General features: G+C 36.4%; 3 protein-coding genes across 4 annotated transcripts; 1 reads left to right on the top strand and 2 right to left on the bottom strand.

Moving 5' to 3' along the window:
• Positions 1–3,047: 3,047 nt before the first annotated feature.
• On the bottom strand, positions 3,048–5,760 carry LOC102578015 (glyceraldehyde-3-phosphate dehydrogenase GAPC1, cytosolic). Its single transcript, XM_006483974.4, has 10 exons — positions 5,628–5,760; positions 5,484–5,516; positions 5,300–5,400; positions 5,077–5,192; positions 4,780–4,879; positions 4,115–4,420; positions 3,890–4,032; positions 3,659–3,742; positions 3,464–3,553; positions 3,048–3,339 (listed from the first exon to the last, which is right to left on the bottom strand). Exons 1-10 carry the CDS (start codon positions 5,629–5,631, stop codon positions 3,291–3,293), a joined length of 1,026 nt encoding a protein of 341 aa, XP_006484037.1. The 5' UTR covers positions 5,632–5,760; the 3' UTR covers positions 3,048–3,290.
• A 1,629-nt stretch (positions 5,761–7,389) lies between these two features.
• Positions 7,390–7,894, top strand: LOC112498873 (uncharacterized). Its single transcript, XM_025100678.2, has 2 exons — positions 7,390–7,531; positions 7,658–7,894. Exons 1-2 carry the CDS (start codon positions 7,496–7,498, stop codon positions 7,892–7,894), a joined length of 273 nt encoding a protein of 90 aa, XP_024956446.1. The 5' UTR covers positions 7,390–7,495.
• A 194-nt stretch (positions 7,895–8,088) lies between these two features.
• Positions 8,089–14,022, bottom strand: LOC102615246 (putative ABC transporter C family member 15). 2 transcript variants are annotated; one of them, XM_006483973.4, is made up of 10 exons: positions 13,841–14,022; positions 12,816–13,710; positions 11,302–12,731; positions 11,103–11,189; positions 10,427–11,023; positions 10,208–10,324; positions 9,647–9,941; positions 8,992–9,512; positions 8,606–8,909; positions 8,089–8,460 (listed from the first exon to the last, which is right to left on the bottom strand). In XM_006483973.4, exons 2-10 carry the CDS (start codon positions 13,666–13,668, stop codon positions 8,336–8,338), a joined length of 4,329 nt encoding a protein of 1,442 aa, XP_006484036.1. In that variant the 5' UTR covers positions 13,669–13,710; positions 13,841–14,022; the 3' UTR covers positions 8,089–8,335. The 2 variants fall into 2 exon arrangements, with proteins under 2 accessions (XP_006484036.1, XP_006484035.1); XM_006483972.4 differs by having other exon boundaries at positions 10,160–10,324; positions 13,841–14,021.
• Between the last annotated feature and the right edge of the window lie 5,839 nt (positions 14,023–19,861).

The following is a 19,861-nucleotide window of genomic DNA, read 5'->3' on the forward strand; positions in this document are numbered from 1 at the left end:
CTCCACAGAATCAACCTGGCCATGGATTTCTTGGACACTTTTTAAAACATCGAAATATGATTCTCAGCATTCCATCTTTCTTGCAAGCTCCACTCTTCCTTAATAATTTCCTTACAAGCATCGCAGGAGCTCCACATATCTTCGTAATGGATCCGGGTGGCACGCCTTTGGTTAAAGTTCATTCCGCTGCCCCATACTTGAGCCTCCATCACCACCGGGCAATGATCTGAGGTCCAAGAGTCAATATTCGTGGCTACAACATCTGAAAATACGTCTCTCCAAGCGTCATTACAAACAAACCTATCTAGTCTTTCTTTTACAAAAACGGGGCCGAACCTTCCATTGCTCCACGTATAAGGGTACCCCTTGTAACCAACATCTAACAGATCACAGTTTCGAAGAGCTTCTCTAAAGTCAGTAATTAAGCTTAACTGCCTCTCATTCCCTCGACTCTTTTCATAAGGATGAAGAATTTTATTAAAATCGCCGAAACATAACCAGGGAGTGGAAGATAAACCTGATAACCGCCTCAACAATGTCCAGGTTTGCTTTCTCTGTCTCGTGTCTTGATGATCATAAACCCCCGTACACCGAGTAAGCTTCTCATTTTCCATCTCTATCTCGACATCAATATGATGCTTATTGAACGATTTAATTTGCACATTTGTTTTTGAATTCCAAAGTAAAGCTAGGCCACCTCCTTTTCCGATGCTACTCACAACAAAGCAATTTTTATAGTTTAGTTTTCTACTGACCTCATTCATTTGCATAGTCTTCAACTTTGTTTCACATAAGAAGACAAGATGAGGACCATGCATTTGGAGAATTTTTTTGAGAGCTAGATACATTTGGGGATTCCCCAAACCCCGAATGTTCCAACTGAGAATTTTCATGGCTTCCGGCAGGGCTGGCTTCCAACCTCCGCCGATATCTCCTCTAAGCTTGAAGTTGTGAGCTCCATTTCCTCTGTTGCTAAAGGCTCCCGATGCAACTTGGTTGGTTCTGTAATCAAAGAAAATTTCTTCATTTCCGAATGGCTTGGGTCCTCCACTTTAATCTTTTTTAGTTTCGGGTTTAGCCCTGCTCTCTCCCTATTTAGCCTTTTATGAATCCTTAGGCCCGAGCTTGCTCCCCCTTCATTTGTTGTGGCACGTGCCTGTCTCTTCCACTTCTTTTTGCTTGACTGAATTTAGGATATACCCCCCTCGGCATATAATTCCATTTCCTCTGTTTCCTCTTGGGCTACATATGAGCCCAATGTTTCCTTGTGTCTCTCGGCCCTGACTACTTCCATTTTTTCCCCCTCAGCTGAATTTGCCTTTCCCGCTTTAATTCTCACATCTCTAGGGACTGTTGCATTGCCAGTACTTCCTCTCTGCATTTCGCCGTTAGCCTGCTTCATCATCATCATTTCTGTCCCACTTTTCATTAAATGTTGTTCACCCACCCACGCCACCTCTCTAGTCCTATCAATCTCTTTAGTTTGACATGTTTCCTCCTCCCCAGGTCCTAACCCGTTTTTTTCAACTGGGTTCGCTTGCTCTTGCTGGTGTTTTTGGGACTTGTTATGGAATTCTGAACTTGCCGATTTTTCAGCTCTTTCTCCTTCATTTTGCCATCTCTCTTTGCTACGGTGTTTCTTTGAGCGTCCCTCGATCATAAGTGCTTTCATCCACATCCCAAATGAAAATTCTTCTTTTAGTTGGCCTTGGTACTGAGCACACTCCTTGAATTGATGACCGATAATACCACAGCTGAAGCAAAAATCTGGCAAACGTTCGTACACTACTGGCATTGGGATATCTGTCTCGCCTTCTTGTTTTAGGAATAAAATTTTTTTCAATGGCTGTGTAATGTTGATGGAAATCCTAAGTCTTGCAAATTCCCCAAAGCAGTCTCCATTCTCATCTGTTTCAACCTCTTCCACTTTTCTTATTATTCCTCCGAGCTCTTGAAGGAAGTCCCTCTCCATACACGCAATTGGAATGTTGCGGATCTGCACCCAGAAAGGGATATGAGTAAAATCTTGCTTTGAAACCTCCCCAATCCCTTTTGGTTTGGTGAGGACAATCAACGCCCTATCGAAATGCCATGACCCCCCTGATAGCACTCTTCTTTTGCCAGCTTCTTCCGCAAACTTGAACATAAAGATATTATTTCCTAGACTCTCGATCTTAACTTCTTTAAAAGTTTGCCAAACCTGTTGTAAAGCAATTTTGAGTCCTCTATTGACGCCCCTTGAGAGAAGTATTTTACCCATTAGACAGCCTGCTAACACTTGTCCTCTTTGGTCTTTCATGTTTACTACCAACGACAGTTTACTTTTATCTTCCTCTCTAATCGTGATTGCTTTACACTTCCGGATTAATTCTTCAGTATCCATGGATTTATTGCAAGAGAGAGATTTGATAATAACAATCACCTAACTATAAGAACCTGTGTAATAAAAACCTTCACCAACTCTACTCTACCCTTTACTGCACTTCAACTAACCAACCTTACGCAGTTAATCTAACTGTAAATTAAAACCAACAGCACTCACTCTCGGAGTGACCATGTGGGTCATTCAGACCCCTCAAAAGACTTCCATTCATGAGGCTCTATCAGAGAGAGAGAGAGAGAGCTCGTGAGGGAAGACTAACGCTAATGATTGTGGTTGATAAATGTAGTGGAGTCTAAAATTTTAAGAACCCTATTATTATTATTATTATTTTAAAAAGTGATCAATATTTTAGATTAGAGATCATCAACTTTTTTTCTTTAATTAAAGTTCTACAAGAGCTTTTTAATTAAATCTTATAATATGCCATCTAAAAATACATAGTACATTGTGGAAGACACCATTTTTTTGTAATAAGAATTCATGATTTTATCATGATCTTGTTCATTTATCATTGCAACTCGTGAAAAAAAATTTATTGCTGGGGTGGAGAAATGAATAATACCCCCGTCTATTACTATACTTCCAAATGGACATCTATCCACTGGTATTATAATGAACTGGATTTCACAAGCATCAGAATTCAAGAACTAATATGAGAAGAACAGAGAAAGAAGGCTGTTTCTCATATAAGAAAGTTAAAAACTAATGAAATTGTTCAACTCTGTGCCTTCCAAATCCCCCCCAAAGGGAAAAACCATAAACCTCATAACTAAACATATAATAAACCAAAACCAAGACCATTAAGCACTCGTCCTTTATTCCAAACATCCAAATCATAAGGATTAAGATTTTAAGACCCAACTGAAACATGAAAAACAAAGGCCTTGGACCATCAACAAATTCAGCTTTATGCTTGAGTCTTTGCCATATGGACGATCAAATCAATCACACGGGAACTGCAAAAGAAAGGAACATGTCAAGGACGTGAAAAGTTATCATAGAACTTACTTCAAAGCATCGGTAGGGAGAAGGGGAAAAAAAAACAGATTAGAACAATCACAAAGAGAAGATTTACATTACCTGTAACCCCATTCATTGTCATACCAAGAGACGAGTTTCACGAAGTTCTTGCTCAAAGCAATACCAGCCTTGGCATCAAAAATGCTGGACCTGCAAAGAATACACCACAGATACTCATATATCTTCTATGATTGCAAAAGAAAAAGAAAAAGAAATTAACTCAAGGCAAATAGAGAGGGAAGATTTTCAATTTACCTGCTGTCACCAACAAAATCTGTGGACACAACATCTTCTTCAGTGTAACCCAAAATACCCTTGAGCTTGCCCTCAGACTCCTCCCTGGTTATCAAGAGTACAATTCAGAAACAAAAATTAGAAAAAAAAAGAGAAGCATCACCACTCCTGGACAAGACCACAAGGGTTCACATTTGAAACTAAGATAACAACTCAGAAAAACAAAATAAAACAATCTATCCTAGCACTTACTTGATAGCATTCTTAATTTCCTCATAAGTTGCCTCCTTCTCAAGTCTGACAGTGAGGTCGACCACTGAGACATCAACGGTAGGAACTCGGAAGGACATTCCGGTCAATTTACCATTAAGGGCAGGCAAAACCTTACCAACTGCCTGTAAGGTAACGTATAATTGAAATTTTAGAATTAGCCAAACCAAAGAAATAAAAAATTATCACCCGACCAATTGAGTGTACCTTGGCAGCACCGGTGCTGCTGGGAATGATGTTGAAGGAAGCGGCTCTGCCACCTCTCCAGTCCTTCATTGATGGTCCATCAACAGTCTTCTGAGTGGCAGTGATGGAATGGACAGTGGTCATAAGACCCTCGACAATGCCAAACTTATCATGAATAACCTTAGCAAGAGGAGCTAGGCAGTTGGTAGTGCAGCTAGCATTTGAGACAATGTCAAGCTCTGGCTTGTATTCTTTCTCGTTGACGCCCACAACAAACATGGGAGCATCCTTGCTAGGGGCGGAGATAACGACCTTCTTGGCACCACCCTGAAGAACAACAGAATCAGAGTCAATACAGACCATAGCATTAAAGATCAACACCACTCCAAGAACAACTAAGAAATTTCACATTCTATCACACATAAAAATCATATTTTGTCCCGTGATATGACAAAGATCAAAAATCATATTTTGTGCCGTGAAATGACAAAGGTAAACAATAATCACCACTCTACACAAACAACGAGAATTCTCATTCCATAACACCAAAATTAAAAATAATAACAATAGTAAAAAAATAAATGAATAAGGCTTCATCACTCTAATCTATTTTCTTTAGGACGATCAACTTACTTATACAGAAAGGCATCAGCAGGGAAAAACAGAAATAACACAAAAAAACACACCTTCAAGTGAGCAGCAGCCTTGTCCTTGTCAGTGAACACTCCAGTTGATTCCACAACATACTCGGCTCCAGTCTTTGCCCATGGGATCTCCTCTGGGTTCCTTCAAATCACAAAAAACAAATGTATCAACAATTAAATCCTTTTTATATGCAATCTAGTATAAATTCCTTGTTCATATACAATATCTGCATTTTGATAAAAAAAAAAATCATCTAGTTGTTTAGAACTTTCTGTTGCATCTAAAACCTCAATTTCATAAAAATAAAATGCCGCTTAAATGAGAGTACTAAAATGTACCTGAATCCGAAAACAGCGACTGGCTTCTCACCGAAGAGGAGGGTCTTCTCGTCCTTGACCTTCAACTCGTTGTGCTTCCACTGACCGTGAACACTATCGTACTTAAACATGTATGTCTGCATATTTATTTCAAAGTATACGATATATATCAATCAGTAACTGTTACCATCAGATTTGAAAGGATGGTAGTAATCATAATTAACGACCATATTAATTAACTTACCATGTAATCAGTGGAGATGAAAGGATCGTTGACAGCCACCAGCTCCACATCATCCCTCTGGAGTACGACTCTCGCAACCAAACGGCCGATCCTTCCGAAACCTAGCACATTTTGTCCGTTTAATCAGATCTTGATTTATTAAAATTACACAAAACTATTTTCGGATCAAAGCACAAGCGGTTACCGTTGATTCCGATCTTAATCTTCTTGTCTCCGGCTGTTTAAACCAAAACAAACAAAATGGTAAAATCAATTAAAAATTCAAAAATAAATACAAAAAAAATAAAATAGATTAAAAAAATGTTACAAAATGTGTGATCATAATTACCCATTGATATTATCGAAAATGAGAAAGTAGTGAAGGTTTGTTTAACGCTGCAATTTTGGCTTGGGTGCGTTGTTTGTGAGGATGGGAGGATTAATTAGAGGGTTATTTAAAGGGAGAGGGAGAGGGAGTGGTCAGTGGTGGGGGTCACGTGACTTTTTTTTTTAATTTTTATTTTTCTTGGACGAAAAGAAAGTCAGTAACTTTTAGATCGAAGCCGCTGGTTATATTAATCCCTGTCCGCAGCCGCTGATTTAGTTTTTAATGTTAACAAGTTCCACGCGATCGTATGCCGTATGAACGTCAAGCGCCAGTTAGTTCTGATTTGTCAGGCAGATTTTGAAGGAGGTGTTTGAACGCGCGGGAAAAGGAGCGTGGGAATCAGGATCTCCTTTGGCGGAATATTCGAGTTTTCCAGAGGCATGATCCTCCCAATGGGCTTAAAAATTTGTCCGTGGACCCAACCAAAAAGGCCAAGGCCTGTCTGGTCGTACTGGACTTCGGCTTTCGACGGTTCGATTGTAAAAGTCAAAGGTTGAAAGTATTGGCGACGGGCCAATCGGAGCTTGACAACAAAGAATAGAAGAACGCCTGCCGTTGAGTTTGTGCAACAACAAATCAAAACTTGAAACGTTCCATGCCATTTTTCTATAACTTTTATTCTACGCCTCTAGAATTATTCTACGTTGGCTTTGCGAACAAGTTAAAATTATCCTTGTTTCCCGCACAATGTCTTTGTTTAATTTTTTTTTTTTTTTTGAATACATGTCTTTGTTTAATTAAAAGGATGTTTTACTGAAGAATCATCCAAATGAATTTTTTTTTTCCCCCGAGAAATTAGTAGAAATCATATGATACGCCATCTTGCATGCAGCATGAAGTCAGTGGTCGCGGACGGTGGGCTTAGATAAATAGTCAACGCATACGAAAATTGCATTCAGGTTTCTAGTAGCTGGGCAAAGAGAATGTGAAATTTGTGCATGGAGCTTGAGGTCATCCCTTACCTTATATCTAATGTGAATTGTGTGATCTAATCTCGATATTGACATTATGATGTACATAAATCTAATGCATTATTGTCGGCATTAGGAGACAGTGATCTCATCTCACCTTGTCTTGTCAGTTGCCATTTCAAAATTGAATTTCTTATCATGTGTTCAAGTTTAACCACAGGTCCATTTGTCAATCCATTCATTTCCCTTATTCGTCTAGAAGTTTAACACATGCGAATTATTTGTGGTTGGTTTAAATGACATTGTTACTTATATTTAAGACAAAAAACGTCTAGAGGTTTCCTATCCTATCGGGTCTAATTTGGAGTTTAGGTAAACTGTTAGCATCAAATTTATCCGTAATTGCATGCAAAGGAAAGTTTACGTGCATAACTGCATGTAAAGGATTTAGCTTTAAAAGAATTGAAAGCTTGTGATCCAGCTAAATTTAGCTACCACATCTGACGGATCTTGTTGAAATGACGTTTATTTTAAATTCAATCTACAAGTTTTTTCTCCTTTTATTTCTGCAATTCTATTGCTAATAATGAATAACAACCAACCCCACATTGTGCATTCTTTGTTTAGAGTCTTTTGAATGAATGCCTGGCCGCAGCTAATGGATGACTCTGTCTTTCATTTACATCCGCAAACAGAAGCTAAGCTTCCTTGTTTGGAGAAGTTCGAAGGCTTAGGAAGCTGGGTATTAGCATAATAAATACCAAGAGTTTGATCATAGATCTTACTTTGTACACTGTCCTTCTTGTTTTTGTTTTGTTACTTGGAGAAGGGGTCATCTTAATTTCTTGCTAGGGTGATCTCTTTCTCCCCTTAATTCAATCTCTCTCTCCCCGGCCCTCTTGCAGCTTCTTTAATAACATGGGAGGTTCATCTTTCAAATGGGTTAGACCTGAGGTATTTCTTTTTTCTGTTTTTTCATCTTAGTTTATGAATCTTGAATATTTTTTTGATGTGAGGATGTACAAGATATGGGTTGATTAATCAGTAAGTATTTGTTTGTGTTGTGTGGCTGGTGTATAGGTGTATCCCTTGTTCGGAGCCTTAGGCGCAGCAGTTGGCATTTGTGCTGTGCAACTTGTGAGGAACGCATGGACCAACCCAGAAGTGAGGCTAACAAAAGCGAACCGGACTGCAGGAGTGCTAGAGAACTTTGATGAAGGATACAGATACAAGGAAAATGCCTTGAGGAGGTTTGTCCGCGACAAGCCTCCCCAGATCATGCCATCAGTCAACGAATTCTTCTCCAGAGACAATTGATTCATTGAAGAAATTAGGATAAATACATTCTTTTTCCCAAAAAAAAACTAAATGCATCAGTGACCATGCCTGAAAGTTGATGTATGATCTACATTTTTACTAATAAATTGCTAACCACAATCTACTGAGCATGTATCTCATTGTTTTCTGTTTGTTTCTTTATAAATTGCTAACCACAATTTCCAAGAGAAGAGTTATTTCAGGAATTGGGAGCTAGTAATATTGAAGCCGAAAACTTTTGAATTGCAATGCTTATTTGCTCTTACAATCTATCTATCAACTATTGTTAAAAATTTACTCTGGTCTATAATATAGTTACTTCAGAATCTAGTGTGTTAAAATGTTTTGTGTCATGGATCTTGTATTTTGTCAGCTTTATATGCCGGTCCTGTTACTTCTATTGGATCTGACCCGAGAGGTAGCTGCGGTTTCATTATTCCCTCAAGATAAATCCCTGTTTCGGTTACTTTTGGATGTTCTTCTCAAGAATTCTGCCACTAACTTTGAGAACGAAGAAGAATTATCCTCAAGTAACTGCCTTGGCGAGTCATACTCTAAAACTTTACCTGCATAGCATTAACCAAAATATATAGTGACGTGCATTTTTTGCACAACTGGCATTTACGTAAATAATTTAAGCCTAAAAGTATAGTTGTCCATGTGTTGTCAAGAGCAAAAAACTTGATTTTGAGAAGGATTATTTCAGCTTACCTTCATCAAGAACAAGAACCAAGTCATTGTCAATAACGGTGGGTATCCGATGTGCCACAGTGATGACAGTGCATCTGCTTGTTTCTTCTCTTATTGTCTGTTGTATCAAATTGTCTGTTGCTGTATCGATAGATGCTGTGGCCTCATCCAATACCAAAATTCTCTTCTTCTTCAGAAGCACCCTTGCCAAGCATACAAGTTGCCTCTGTCCTACACTCCAATTTTCCCCGTCTTCAGCCACTGGTGCATCGAGAAGCCTCTGGTCCTGCCTTACTATCTCCGCTAGATGACACTTGTTGATAACCTGTGTAATATGTTTGTTTAATGAAAAATTAAGTATATTCACATTGGTAACTTTTATGTGTTAACAGTTTTGAAATTTTTACCTCCCAGATTTCTTGATCAGAATGCTGTTCCAGAGGATCCAGATTAGTCCTTACAGTTCCTTGGAACAACATTGGATCTTGTGGAATTATACTCAACCTAGATCTCAAGTCCTGCAAACCTATCATCGAAATATCTACTCCATCAATCAGAATTCGTCCTCCAGAAGGCTCAACTACCCTGAAGAGAGCTTGGATTAGAGTGGACTTCCCACTCCCCGTTCTTCCCACAACTCCGATTTTCTTTTCTCCAGGAAAGGTGCAAGTTATTCCTTTCAGGACCATAGGGAGGGTAGGATTATATTGGACAAGAAGGTTTTCAAGTTCAATTTTTCCACTGCTTGGCCATTCAGGAGATGGCCTGCTATTCTTTATCACAAGGGGAGCTTCACTTGGTATGTTTGTGAACTGAAGAATTCTCTCAACCGATATCATTTTGTTCTCAACATTGCACAGGTTCCATATCACCCAAGCCTGAAGTACATTCAGGTTCAAACCATAGGTTGCTGCCAATCCTGCCAAGCCTGATAACAGATCAACAAGGACGTCAGTTGAAATTGACATTTAAATGTTTAAATGAATAACAATGCATTTCTCAATTGTTCTTATTTTGTCACAGCTGTTGGGCTAATGGAAATGAAGAGCTGTAGGAACTTACTGGGATCAATGGCTGACCTAGGCAAGGTCACCAAAATGATCAGAACAAGGAAGAAAGCAAAGTTGAAAAGAAGGTTAATTCGAAGGCATAGCCATTCCATTGTTCCGCAGTTGTGGAAGGTGACGCAAGAGTAATCATCAATCAAGCTGTGACTCCTCAGCAAGAAACGATTTTCCTGATTAAAACACCGAATTGTTGTGGCTCCTGCGATGGATTCTGAGAAGTGATGAAGGATTGGAGCCTTTCTAGTTCCGACCATTCTTGCCAGTTCTCTAGCAGTGGTAATATAATAAGCCTGCAAAAGATAGTGGCACCTTGCTGTATTTACCACCTGAATATTTGTATAGAATAACAATCATAGAAAAGAGGACAATGATAATAACTGACAATAATTTTGAATGATGCATATATGATTATCGTGGTCCTTTTTCCTTCATCTATTGTCATCTATGAGCTGACTGTATTGTGACAAACATGAAAGAGAACGATTCTAGAAATAGATAACTTTCTTGCCTGATACCATATGGAGATCCCAAGAATGACAAGGAACAAAGGGAAGACCTGCCAAGCAGCCTGGGACATAAGGATGATTATGCTTAATAGCTGAATTAGTGCAAATGCTAGGCCAGCTAATCTGTAGGGAATGTCCGTGTCCACTGTGCTTTGATCTGTAGAGCACTGTAATGACATAAAAGAAAAGCGATGCTTAATTTCTGGTGATAGGCGTAAAAAATGAGAAGTAAAACATAATTTAACTTGGTAATAAACAACTGAACTGACCCTGTTGAGGATTCTGCTTGAAGGTGTGGTGTCAAAGAATGAAATAGGTCCTCGGAAAACTGATGTGATCATGTTAAGGAAGAGACGTTGAGCTGTCTTAATAGCAATAGTTGCCAACAAAACTGCCCTTCCCAATATGAAGAAAGAGCTTCCACCAGACAAGAAGATAAATACTCCTATCAACTGCTCTCTACTGACCTTGCGCTTCTCGTCTGTTGCCCAAGCAATCCAGTAATTGCTGCCCATCTGCAGTGCCTGGAAAAGAACTTGACAAAGAAGAATAACTGGAACAAGGGCCCCTTTATACACTAAGGTTATAAAGGCTGAGTAAACAGTCCATTTTACGCGACCCAGCTCTGTATCTTCATCCTGACTTCTCCCAGAGAACTCGCCACAGCTGATGGGGCGTGCAAATCTCTCCTCTGTGATTTGACTCATCTGACAAGGTACCCTGGATAAACATTTATCCTCTTGGGGTGGATTCACTTGATCTAATGATTTTCTGTGGGCCTTCATTTGTCTAACAAGTTCACTGTTTTGATCAGCTATCAAATCTTCATATTTTCCCGATTGCTCAATCTTGCCATCTTTCATCACCTGTAAGTATGAAATTTGAGTAAGATATAAAAGGCTTGGGTGAATGTTCCTTAGAGATACAGAATAGAGTACTACATACCAAAACAAGATCTGCAGCATCTAAGAATTCCAATTGATGAGTAGTGTATAAGACGGTCTTCTGAGACAAGAGCCCCATGAGACATTGCTGCAACAAATTCCAAAATTTTAGAAAATTTATCTAAACCTACTAAAAGAAAGTTTTAACAGATATGGTTAATGGAAAAAAGAAGTTGATGAAACAATGAAAACGTTCTTGCCTTGAACAAATGCGTTCCAGTATGTGCATCAACGGCACTAAAAGGGTCATCGAAGATGTAAACATCTGAATTGCTATAGACTGCTCGAGCTAGTTGAATCCTTTGCTTCTGTCCACCACTTAGGTTTATTCCTCTCTCTCCAACTACACTGAGATCTCCATCAGCCCACATCTCAATGTCCTGGTTCAAAGCACATCCCTCTAAGACCTCCTCATAGAAAGATTGCCTCATATCCTTGCCGAAAAGAATATTCTCTCTAATGGTGCCGGTTTGAATCCAAGAGCTCTGGGGTACATATGCCTTTTTTCCATGAACCTTAATTGCAGCTCCGGATATCCTGGGAATCTCACCTAGTATACTGCTAAGCAGGCTTGATTTGCCTGACCCAACAGATCCACAAACTGCAACCTTGGAACCTTTCATTATTTTCATTTTATCTGTAAGTTTAATTGTAGGCTTCTTAAAGTTTTCTTCTCTTGCATCCCAAGCATATTCCCCTGCTTCAATATCAATAGCAACATCAGATGCCTTTGATGTAGGCTCTGTTATTGGCTTCTTTTGGTTGTCTTCTTTGATGAACTCCTGGATACGATAAATGGAGACCTTAGTCTGAGCAATCATGGAGATTAGCTCTGGCAAGTTGTATATTGGTTCTTGAAGGATTCTGAAAGTTGCTAAAGCAGAGAGAACTGCACCTGATGTCAATGGTGTTTTCAACAAAATGCAAACTCCAAAAGTGATTACAGAAACTAAGGTCGGTGAAGCCCAAAAGAGAAAAGCAATTGCTGAACATGTATACAGGTACTTCTTCAGTGAGTCTCTCTCAATTTCTCTAAGTCGCAGAAGCTTCTTCAAAAATTCCTGCTCCCAAGAAAGCAATTTTAACACTCTCATGCTTTTTAGAGTCTCTGAGGTTGCCTTAATTCTTGCATCTTTAGCTTCCATGATCATGGAATGAAACCTTTCTTGCCTATTTGCCAATGGTGTGTTGCTCACCATGACAAAAATTGTAGAAAAGAGAGCAGCGAAGGCGGGAGCAGCACCCAGATTCTTATACAGGATAACAAGAGCCAAAAAGACCTGGACTGGTAGCAACCAAATTCTGTGAATGTACAAGAAGAAGTCTCCAATCCTCTCAACATCCACATTGATCATATTTATTATTATACCACTACTGGGACCTGCAAACTTAATTGCCATAGATCTCTTGTAAATCAGTACCGTGAGAGCTGACCTTACTCGTATTCCAATTCGATTAGCACCGAAATACCATTGTCTTTGAGTTAGTGACTCTACTGTCTTTGCAACGAGAAAAACTGACGCTAGGACTAGTCCGTAGTGGTAACTTGAGTGGTCATGCTTTCCCGACAGAAAACTCACAAAGTTTGTGATTAAAAATGGACCAATATAGGACGCGATTGTGTTAACTCCTACAAATTACAAAACCTTCAAAGTAAGCATATAGAATTTGTCGTACAAAATCTGCTGAGTAACAGAAGACTGAAAATAGGTACCTGCAAAAGCAGCATTCAGAGCCAGAGATTTCCATACAGCATGAATTATGACTTTAGGCAGTGAAGTTGCTTCCGTTTTCTGTTTGCCAAGCGATTCTTCCAGCAGTGATGAAGCATCGTTTGCTGTCTCAGATTGAGGAATAGGAGGAATATGATGCAACTCAAGTTTCTGGATCCTGCCCCTCTGAAAAAGTTGATTGAGCCAATGAAATGTGATTTTGCTCAAAACTCCAGCACTTGCAAAGGTGCTAATATTTTTGCATAAAAACTCGTCATCCTCCTCTCGAAGTAATGGAATGTCAAGGTCACTGGGATCTCTAGCACAACAACATGCATATGTAGCATTGAAACAAAGCAGAACCAGCAAGGGCAATGACACAAAATCAACAGCTTTAGCTTCTGGCAAAATATGAGGCAATCCTATGGAGCTCAAATGGGTTAAAAGATAAACAGAAACACAAACCAAAACAATAACCAAATGAACGACCCACCAAAGAACAAGCACTAAAGGCCACCTTTTGTGCTCTCCAAGGGTTCTGTAATATCTTGAACACAATGCAACTACAGTTGCTAGAGCCCAAGTCACAACCAAGGAGACAGATTTAAAAGAAACAATTCTAAAATTCCAATACTCGTAGAATCCAAAACCCATATACAAAATGAAGATTAAAACATTGCAAAGGACAATAACTAGACCAGCTGCTCTACGTGCCATTAGTACACAACCATCATCTCTCCTACGTTTCAAAATTTCTATCCAGAGACGCGTAAATAGCCCAATGAAAAACGCCACATTGACGCTCTCCAGGACCTTATCCGCTGAAACTAACTCTAAATTTTGGAAATATCCCATAACTGGTTAACTACGGCAAAGAGAATTCCCAATGAACAACACCTGCCAGGAAATTACAAGTTGTAAAACAATGAGAACCCATTGCAGATAAGATGATAAAGAATAAAAAACAAAGCACCCATTATGATAAACTGCACGAAAAATTTAACATTAATTCAGGGAAAAAAAAAACCTGTTAAAACTGTAATGTAGGATGCTGCACGTGGTTGTTCTTTAAATGGTCAGTGGCTTACACATTTGCAGAGTTTGTGGTGGGACTAATGGAAATATGGAATCCGAACGTATAAATAACACACAAAAGACAATCACTTTCGATAGCAGCAGCATCTTTGTCATCCCCACCGCTTTCATCTACAATAAGGTCCAAATCCCTTATGAAATACGTTTTATTATTAAATTATGGGACCAGAATCTTACTAGCCTCTATGTCATGTATATGTATTTATTTTCTCTGCACCTTGTTCAAGGCTGTCAATTTTTACTTGGTAGACTAATGATTTTTCAATTATGTCGTCATTCCAAGCACATTGTGTCTTGTTTATGTTTTTCTTCTCTCTTTTGAATTAAGAGAACTACAAACAATGATTGTGATTCTATTCGATATTTGAATTTCATGCCATATTTGTTCAATATGCTGATATTACACTAGGGTTAGTTAGAAGCCAGCTTCTTTTTATTTAAATTCACAATACTATGACACAATCCAAGTCCATCGTGCATAAACTCAATTTACGGCAATAAAAAGATAATTTAGATATTGTTCTCACTTCTCATCTTCTTTCCGAGTAACCATGAAAAAATAAAAATAAAAAATCAATGAGGGTCTTTTTTTTTAAAAAAAAAAATTACAATTCAACATTTACATTCGAAAAACTGTTTGTGTGACGCATGCTTTAATTAATTTACATATAGTTTTTATTTTTTAATATTACATTAGTAGAATGCAAATTTATTAATATATTGATAAATACATTAGAAAGTTATGCCGAAAATATATCATAGTTTTGGAAAAAAACGAAAAAGAAAGAAAAATCACCACTAAAAATTGTATAAAATTTGACACTTTTGCTTAACAGCCACTACTAGTCAGGGCGGCCAAAGTACTTGGCTGCGTCCTATTTCCTTCATGTTTCCATAAACAGAGCATACAAATCTCTGATTTAATTCAGTAAATTAACCATAATTGGGAGCCTGACAAGTCAACTTCACAACAGTAATTCCGCATCTCATGGTAATGGCAATGGTGCTAACTCAAATCCCACACGTTTATTCGACAACTGGACTGCACCATACCCATACATGCATTGCCTGGAACTCAATTTGCACAGGATTTAATTGATGGATTAAATCCTAACCCTAACCTACGGATAATTCCCAAGGGTACCAAGAAGGGACTCGACTTCGAGAGCACTTTACAAACAAAAACTCTTATCAAACTTTTAAAGAAAAAACTGATGGGTTGTTAAATCAAACATTATTGAATTAACTTTAATAAAATGTCTGATGGCTAATACGTATTCTTCTGTATTACATACGTAGAATGCACGTGAAGGAATTGTTTTGTTTTTTTTTATCCTTTTTGTATTTTGTTTTTTTGTGTAATCAAAAAGAGGATCCCGACCCCTTGTTTTCTGAAAAATTAAAAAAAAAAAAAAAAGTTTTCGCAAACTCACGTGGCGGCGTGTGGATGATAAAAGCGAACACACTGTAAAAATTAGCACGGCACGTGGAAGGGAATTGTCCGCGGACACGTCACATCACCACGCGGACCCTCTAGTTGACATGTCACTTCATTTGTTATCTTTAAAAAAGACAAATGCTATTTTACAATTAATGTAACATACACACTCAACAACAACCACATAAATTGTGTGAGCCCATTATTTGTGTGGTTGTTGTTGAGTGTGTATATTACATTAATTGTAACATAGAGGTTCCCTTAAAAAAAATATTATAATTAATTAATTTATTAACAATAATTAATAATAATTCTTTTGTTAAATTAATTATTATTATTATTATTAATGATTATTATTATTATTAATTAATTTTTAAATAATAATAATAACAATAATTAAAATAGAAAATAATAATTATGATAAAAATTAATTAAGAATTTTATAATAATTTGTTACAATTTAACTCGATTTTGATTTTAAGTCAAAATAAACACATAAATGGTAATACAACTCGTTCGAATTATAATTCCTACAATTCAAGTAAATAAATTATTTTGATTCAAATTCCTCATTTAAATTCTAGTTATTCTGATTCTAACTCATTATGTTTCTACCTAATTTCGATTCCTATTTAGTGAACGTACTATAAAATTATAAATCACTCTATATTCAATTAGAACACTCTACATTATTTACAATTTATTCATAAGTATTATGATTTTTATAGTGCATTCACTAAACAAGAATCGAAATTAATAATAATAATAATAATAACAATCTATTTAAAAATTATAATTATATTTATAGTTATAATAAAATAATAATTAGATTATAATTATAATTCATTTAATAATTATTATAATTATAATATATTTAATAATAATTATATTTTTTTATTACACAAAATTAAAGGTTTCAAAAGATTCTCTTGAAAAAAATTCTTCTATTGAGATAATACGTGTCTCTCTTATCTTATTTGAAAAATGTCATTTAAATAGTTTTTTTGGTTGATAATGTAAGTTATATTAATTATAACCTAACAAGACTCATTTTACAATATTTTCGTATCCGTCCATCATTCCATCTTATATGTGATTTGTATATACTACAAAATTTTCATCACACATTTAAAGTTTTACGTTTTATATCTTAAATTAAACTATCCGTTTGTAATCATAATAAACTACTTTAGATTTGATCAATCCCTCGTTGGCAATCTTTTCTTTTAATTCTTGTATTATATTGTCAAAACTCTATGCCTAAATCAAATTTGTTTATGGCCAAACGTGGTGATGATCCTAAATTTGGCTGAGTAGACAACAAAAGAGCAAGGTGTGGAAAATGTCAAAAAACTGTGGAAAAAATGGATGCAACTTTATCTGAAGTTTGAACGATTATTCAAAAGGACAAAACTACGTTACAGACTCTGTATGTAACAGCTCAATGGAAATTAGTCTTGTATCAGTTAAGTTCCAACAACTTTTCCTCTCTCCTGCAACGCGTGGATGCTCCTCATTTGCTGCGTTACATACAGAATCTGTAACGTAGCAAGGTCCTATTCAAAAATGGGAGTCAAGTCAGGCTGGCCGCGGGATTAAATTTTTATATATGTTACGTGAATTTGGGGGCTAATCGGCTAATGGGACAGAGAAAAAAAAAGTCGCATTATGCAGTTTGCCGATTTTTATAAAATTATTTGTCTTGATCCAGCGATTATAACAATGACATTATTCATTTCCATGTGCAAACATGATCTTTTGAAGCATTCATTTTATTATATAATCAATTTATCAATCAAACAACTCATCACGTGAACCTTTTTGATGATGATAATAGGCATGTATAGCTGGGCCCTTTATTCCTTGGATTCACTGCTCCAAGTTAGCTTCTGACCAACCACTGCACCCCTATGACAAAGCAAAAGTTAAAATACTGATAATTAATAAAAGTGTTAAACTGATTATTTTTCTTTCACCCTTTACTTTTTCAAGCTAAAAACTCAAGTCCACTCTCTCTCTCTTTTGTAATCTCCATTTTATTTCCACACGAATATATTTTTAAACAGTAAAATTTAAAAAAAATTATTTTTTAACTCTTTTAAATCACATAATTTAACAATATATTTATATTAAAAAAATATAATTATTTGTGCGCGCGCACATTCACACACACACATACATATATATGTATGTATATGTATGTATATATGTATGTATGCATGTATATTTGCTTTATATCAAACAAGAGGATAAACAACCTAAAGAAGAATGGTCAGATATTGACCTGCTGCAACTGGAGATAATTGACGAAGATGAGCTCATAAAACAACAACTAACTTGACGGGAAGAGGAGTGGTCTACACCGAGCTTGGTCTACAAATGGAAGCATTACTAGCTGAATGAAAGCGTACCAACGGAAGCAATAGTGAATAGTTACCAATAAATAAGCGACAAGTGTGTGAAGTCATCGAGTTGTAAAGTAGATTCCTTAGGATAAATATGTATCGTGTGATATGATATAAAAACAGTGATGAGTTATAAAATATATTATTTTAGGGTAAGAATATAATGATGTAAATAGTAAAAAGAGATTTCCTTGGTGCCTATAAAAGAGACTCCCTGACAATTTGTTGGATTATGGAGTTTTGAAGTCTTGAGTTGTAATAAAGAGTCAATTGGTGAAATCTTATATTCTTTTTTCTTGTAATAAAATCATGTCGCTTGTTTTCTTGCCAAGAAATTTCTTTTTGTTGCCTTTTATAGTACTCCTGGAAGCATAGTAAGATTATTAGGATCATCTTAACTCAGCATAAATTCTCTTTGGGATCGTGTTAAAATTTTGGAACTCGTGTTTTTCATTCTTGACCTTGTTCCTCTTGCATGCCCTATAGTTGCGGGAATTGTTGACCAATAAATAAACAACAAGTGTGTGAAATCACTTGTATCGAATTGTAAAATAGATTCCTATGGATAAAAATGCATTGTGTGATATGATATCAAAATAGTAATGAGCCATAAAATAATTTTTTTTAGAATAAAGATGTTATGATGTTTTTTTTTTATTTTCCTGGAAACATATTTTTAAACTGTAAAATTTAAGAAAATTATTATTTTGTTTTTCTCTTATATCGAAAGGTTTAACAATGTATCTGTACGGCACTTAATCATTTGATTTTGATAACAGACAAGGGGAGAAACAGTGCCGCCAGCGATGCCTACCAACCAAAAAGCCAGCTATTGCTTTTGGTTTTTTAACAGACGCACCCAATGCATGCACCACACCTGTCATGCGTATGGAGAAAAGGCATGCAATTATTTTTGTTTGGTAGCTAGCTAACCAATCAGGAGCTGGCTAAGTTGGATCTGTGTGTTACAGAATCTGTAACTTTAGCCAGCTCCTTTAATTATTATGAATGACAAAGACTAACAAGAGTAATAATTTTTAATAAATATCCCATCTCAAAAGAAACACGTGTCTAAGTAATTAGGATCGCACCTTGCGTAGTCAATAATTATGCACCTGAAACTAATCTACGTAAGTGCGTCGTCGTCACTCGTCACCCGTTCAGTGACGAAGATGAAAACTAAAGTGAGTTACGTCAAAATTCAGATTTTTTTTTTTTAAAATAAAAAAATATCATCCAAACTGATAAATATCAATTATGGATAAACATCTACTGATCAATTATGAAAACAAAAAGGTCACTAAATTTAGTTCAGATAAGATAAGGTGAATATCTGCATGCTGTAATCCAAATTGCAAGATTTTATTGGATCCAATCTTTTGACAGAATCTTTTGATTATTATTATTTTTTTTTTGTCGTATAATACATAGGCTTGTGAAGGCAGTACAATTCTATCCCAAACTTCCCATCCAACCCCACTGAAACTGAAATGCATCCAAAAGCAAAAGTTGGAATGGCGATAAAAAATGAATGACCAAATCCGAATTCTCCATGTATCTGGAAGAGATAGGCATCATTTGAACTAGCCATATTTGATTTTGATTCTGTCTTCAACTCAATATTCAACATTATTCAATTTGGGTCCATTTCACGGAGTAAGGAGGAGGCTTCAACTAATTAGAGGACTTTTTATAATTAAAAAATAGTAGTAATGTTTTGAAACCCGAACGCTCTCAAGTTGATGAGTCTTTGTGCTGACTCATCATTACATCAATCTCCACTTTACTTTTTTTTTTTTTTTAATTACGCAAGACTTAATTACGTAAGATTATCATTGGGGAGTCCCTATATTATATGTAATGTAACATACACAATTCACAAGAACCGCATAAATTATGAAACCCATATAATTATGTGGTTCTTGTGTGTTGTGTATGTTACATCACATGTAACATAGCAAAATCTTTATCATTGAGAGTATAATTCATATTACATGAAATTTTAATTAATATTTACATATCAAATTATTATTGATCGATTAATATTTGAATATTCAAAAGATATTTATTCCACTCACATTTTTATAATACAAAAAATTATTTTCACTTA

The sequence above is a fragment of the Citrus sinensis genome, chromosome 4, assembly GCF_022201045.2.
Source record: "Citrus sinensis cultivar Valencia sweet orange chromosome 4, DVS_A1.0, whole genome shotgun sequence".
Lineage (NCBI taxonomy): Eukaryota > Viridiplantae > Streptophyta > Magnoliopsida > Sapindales > Rutaceae > Citrus > Citrus sinensis.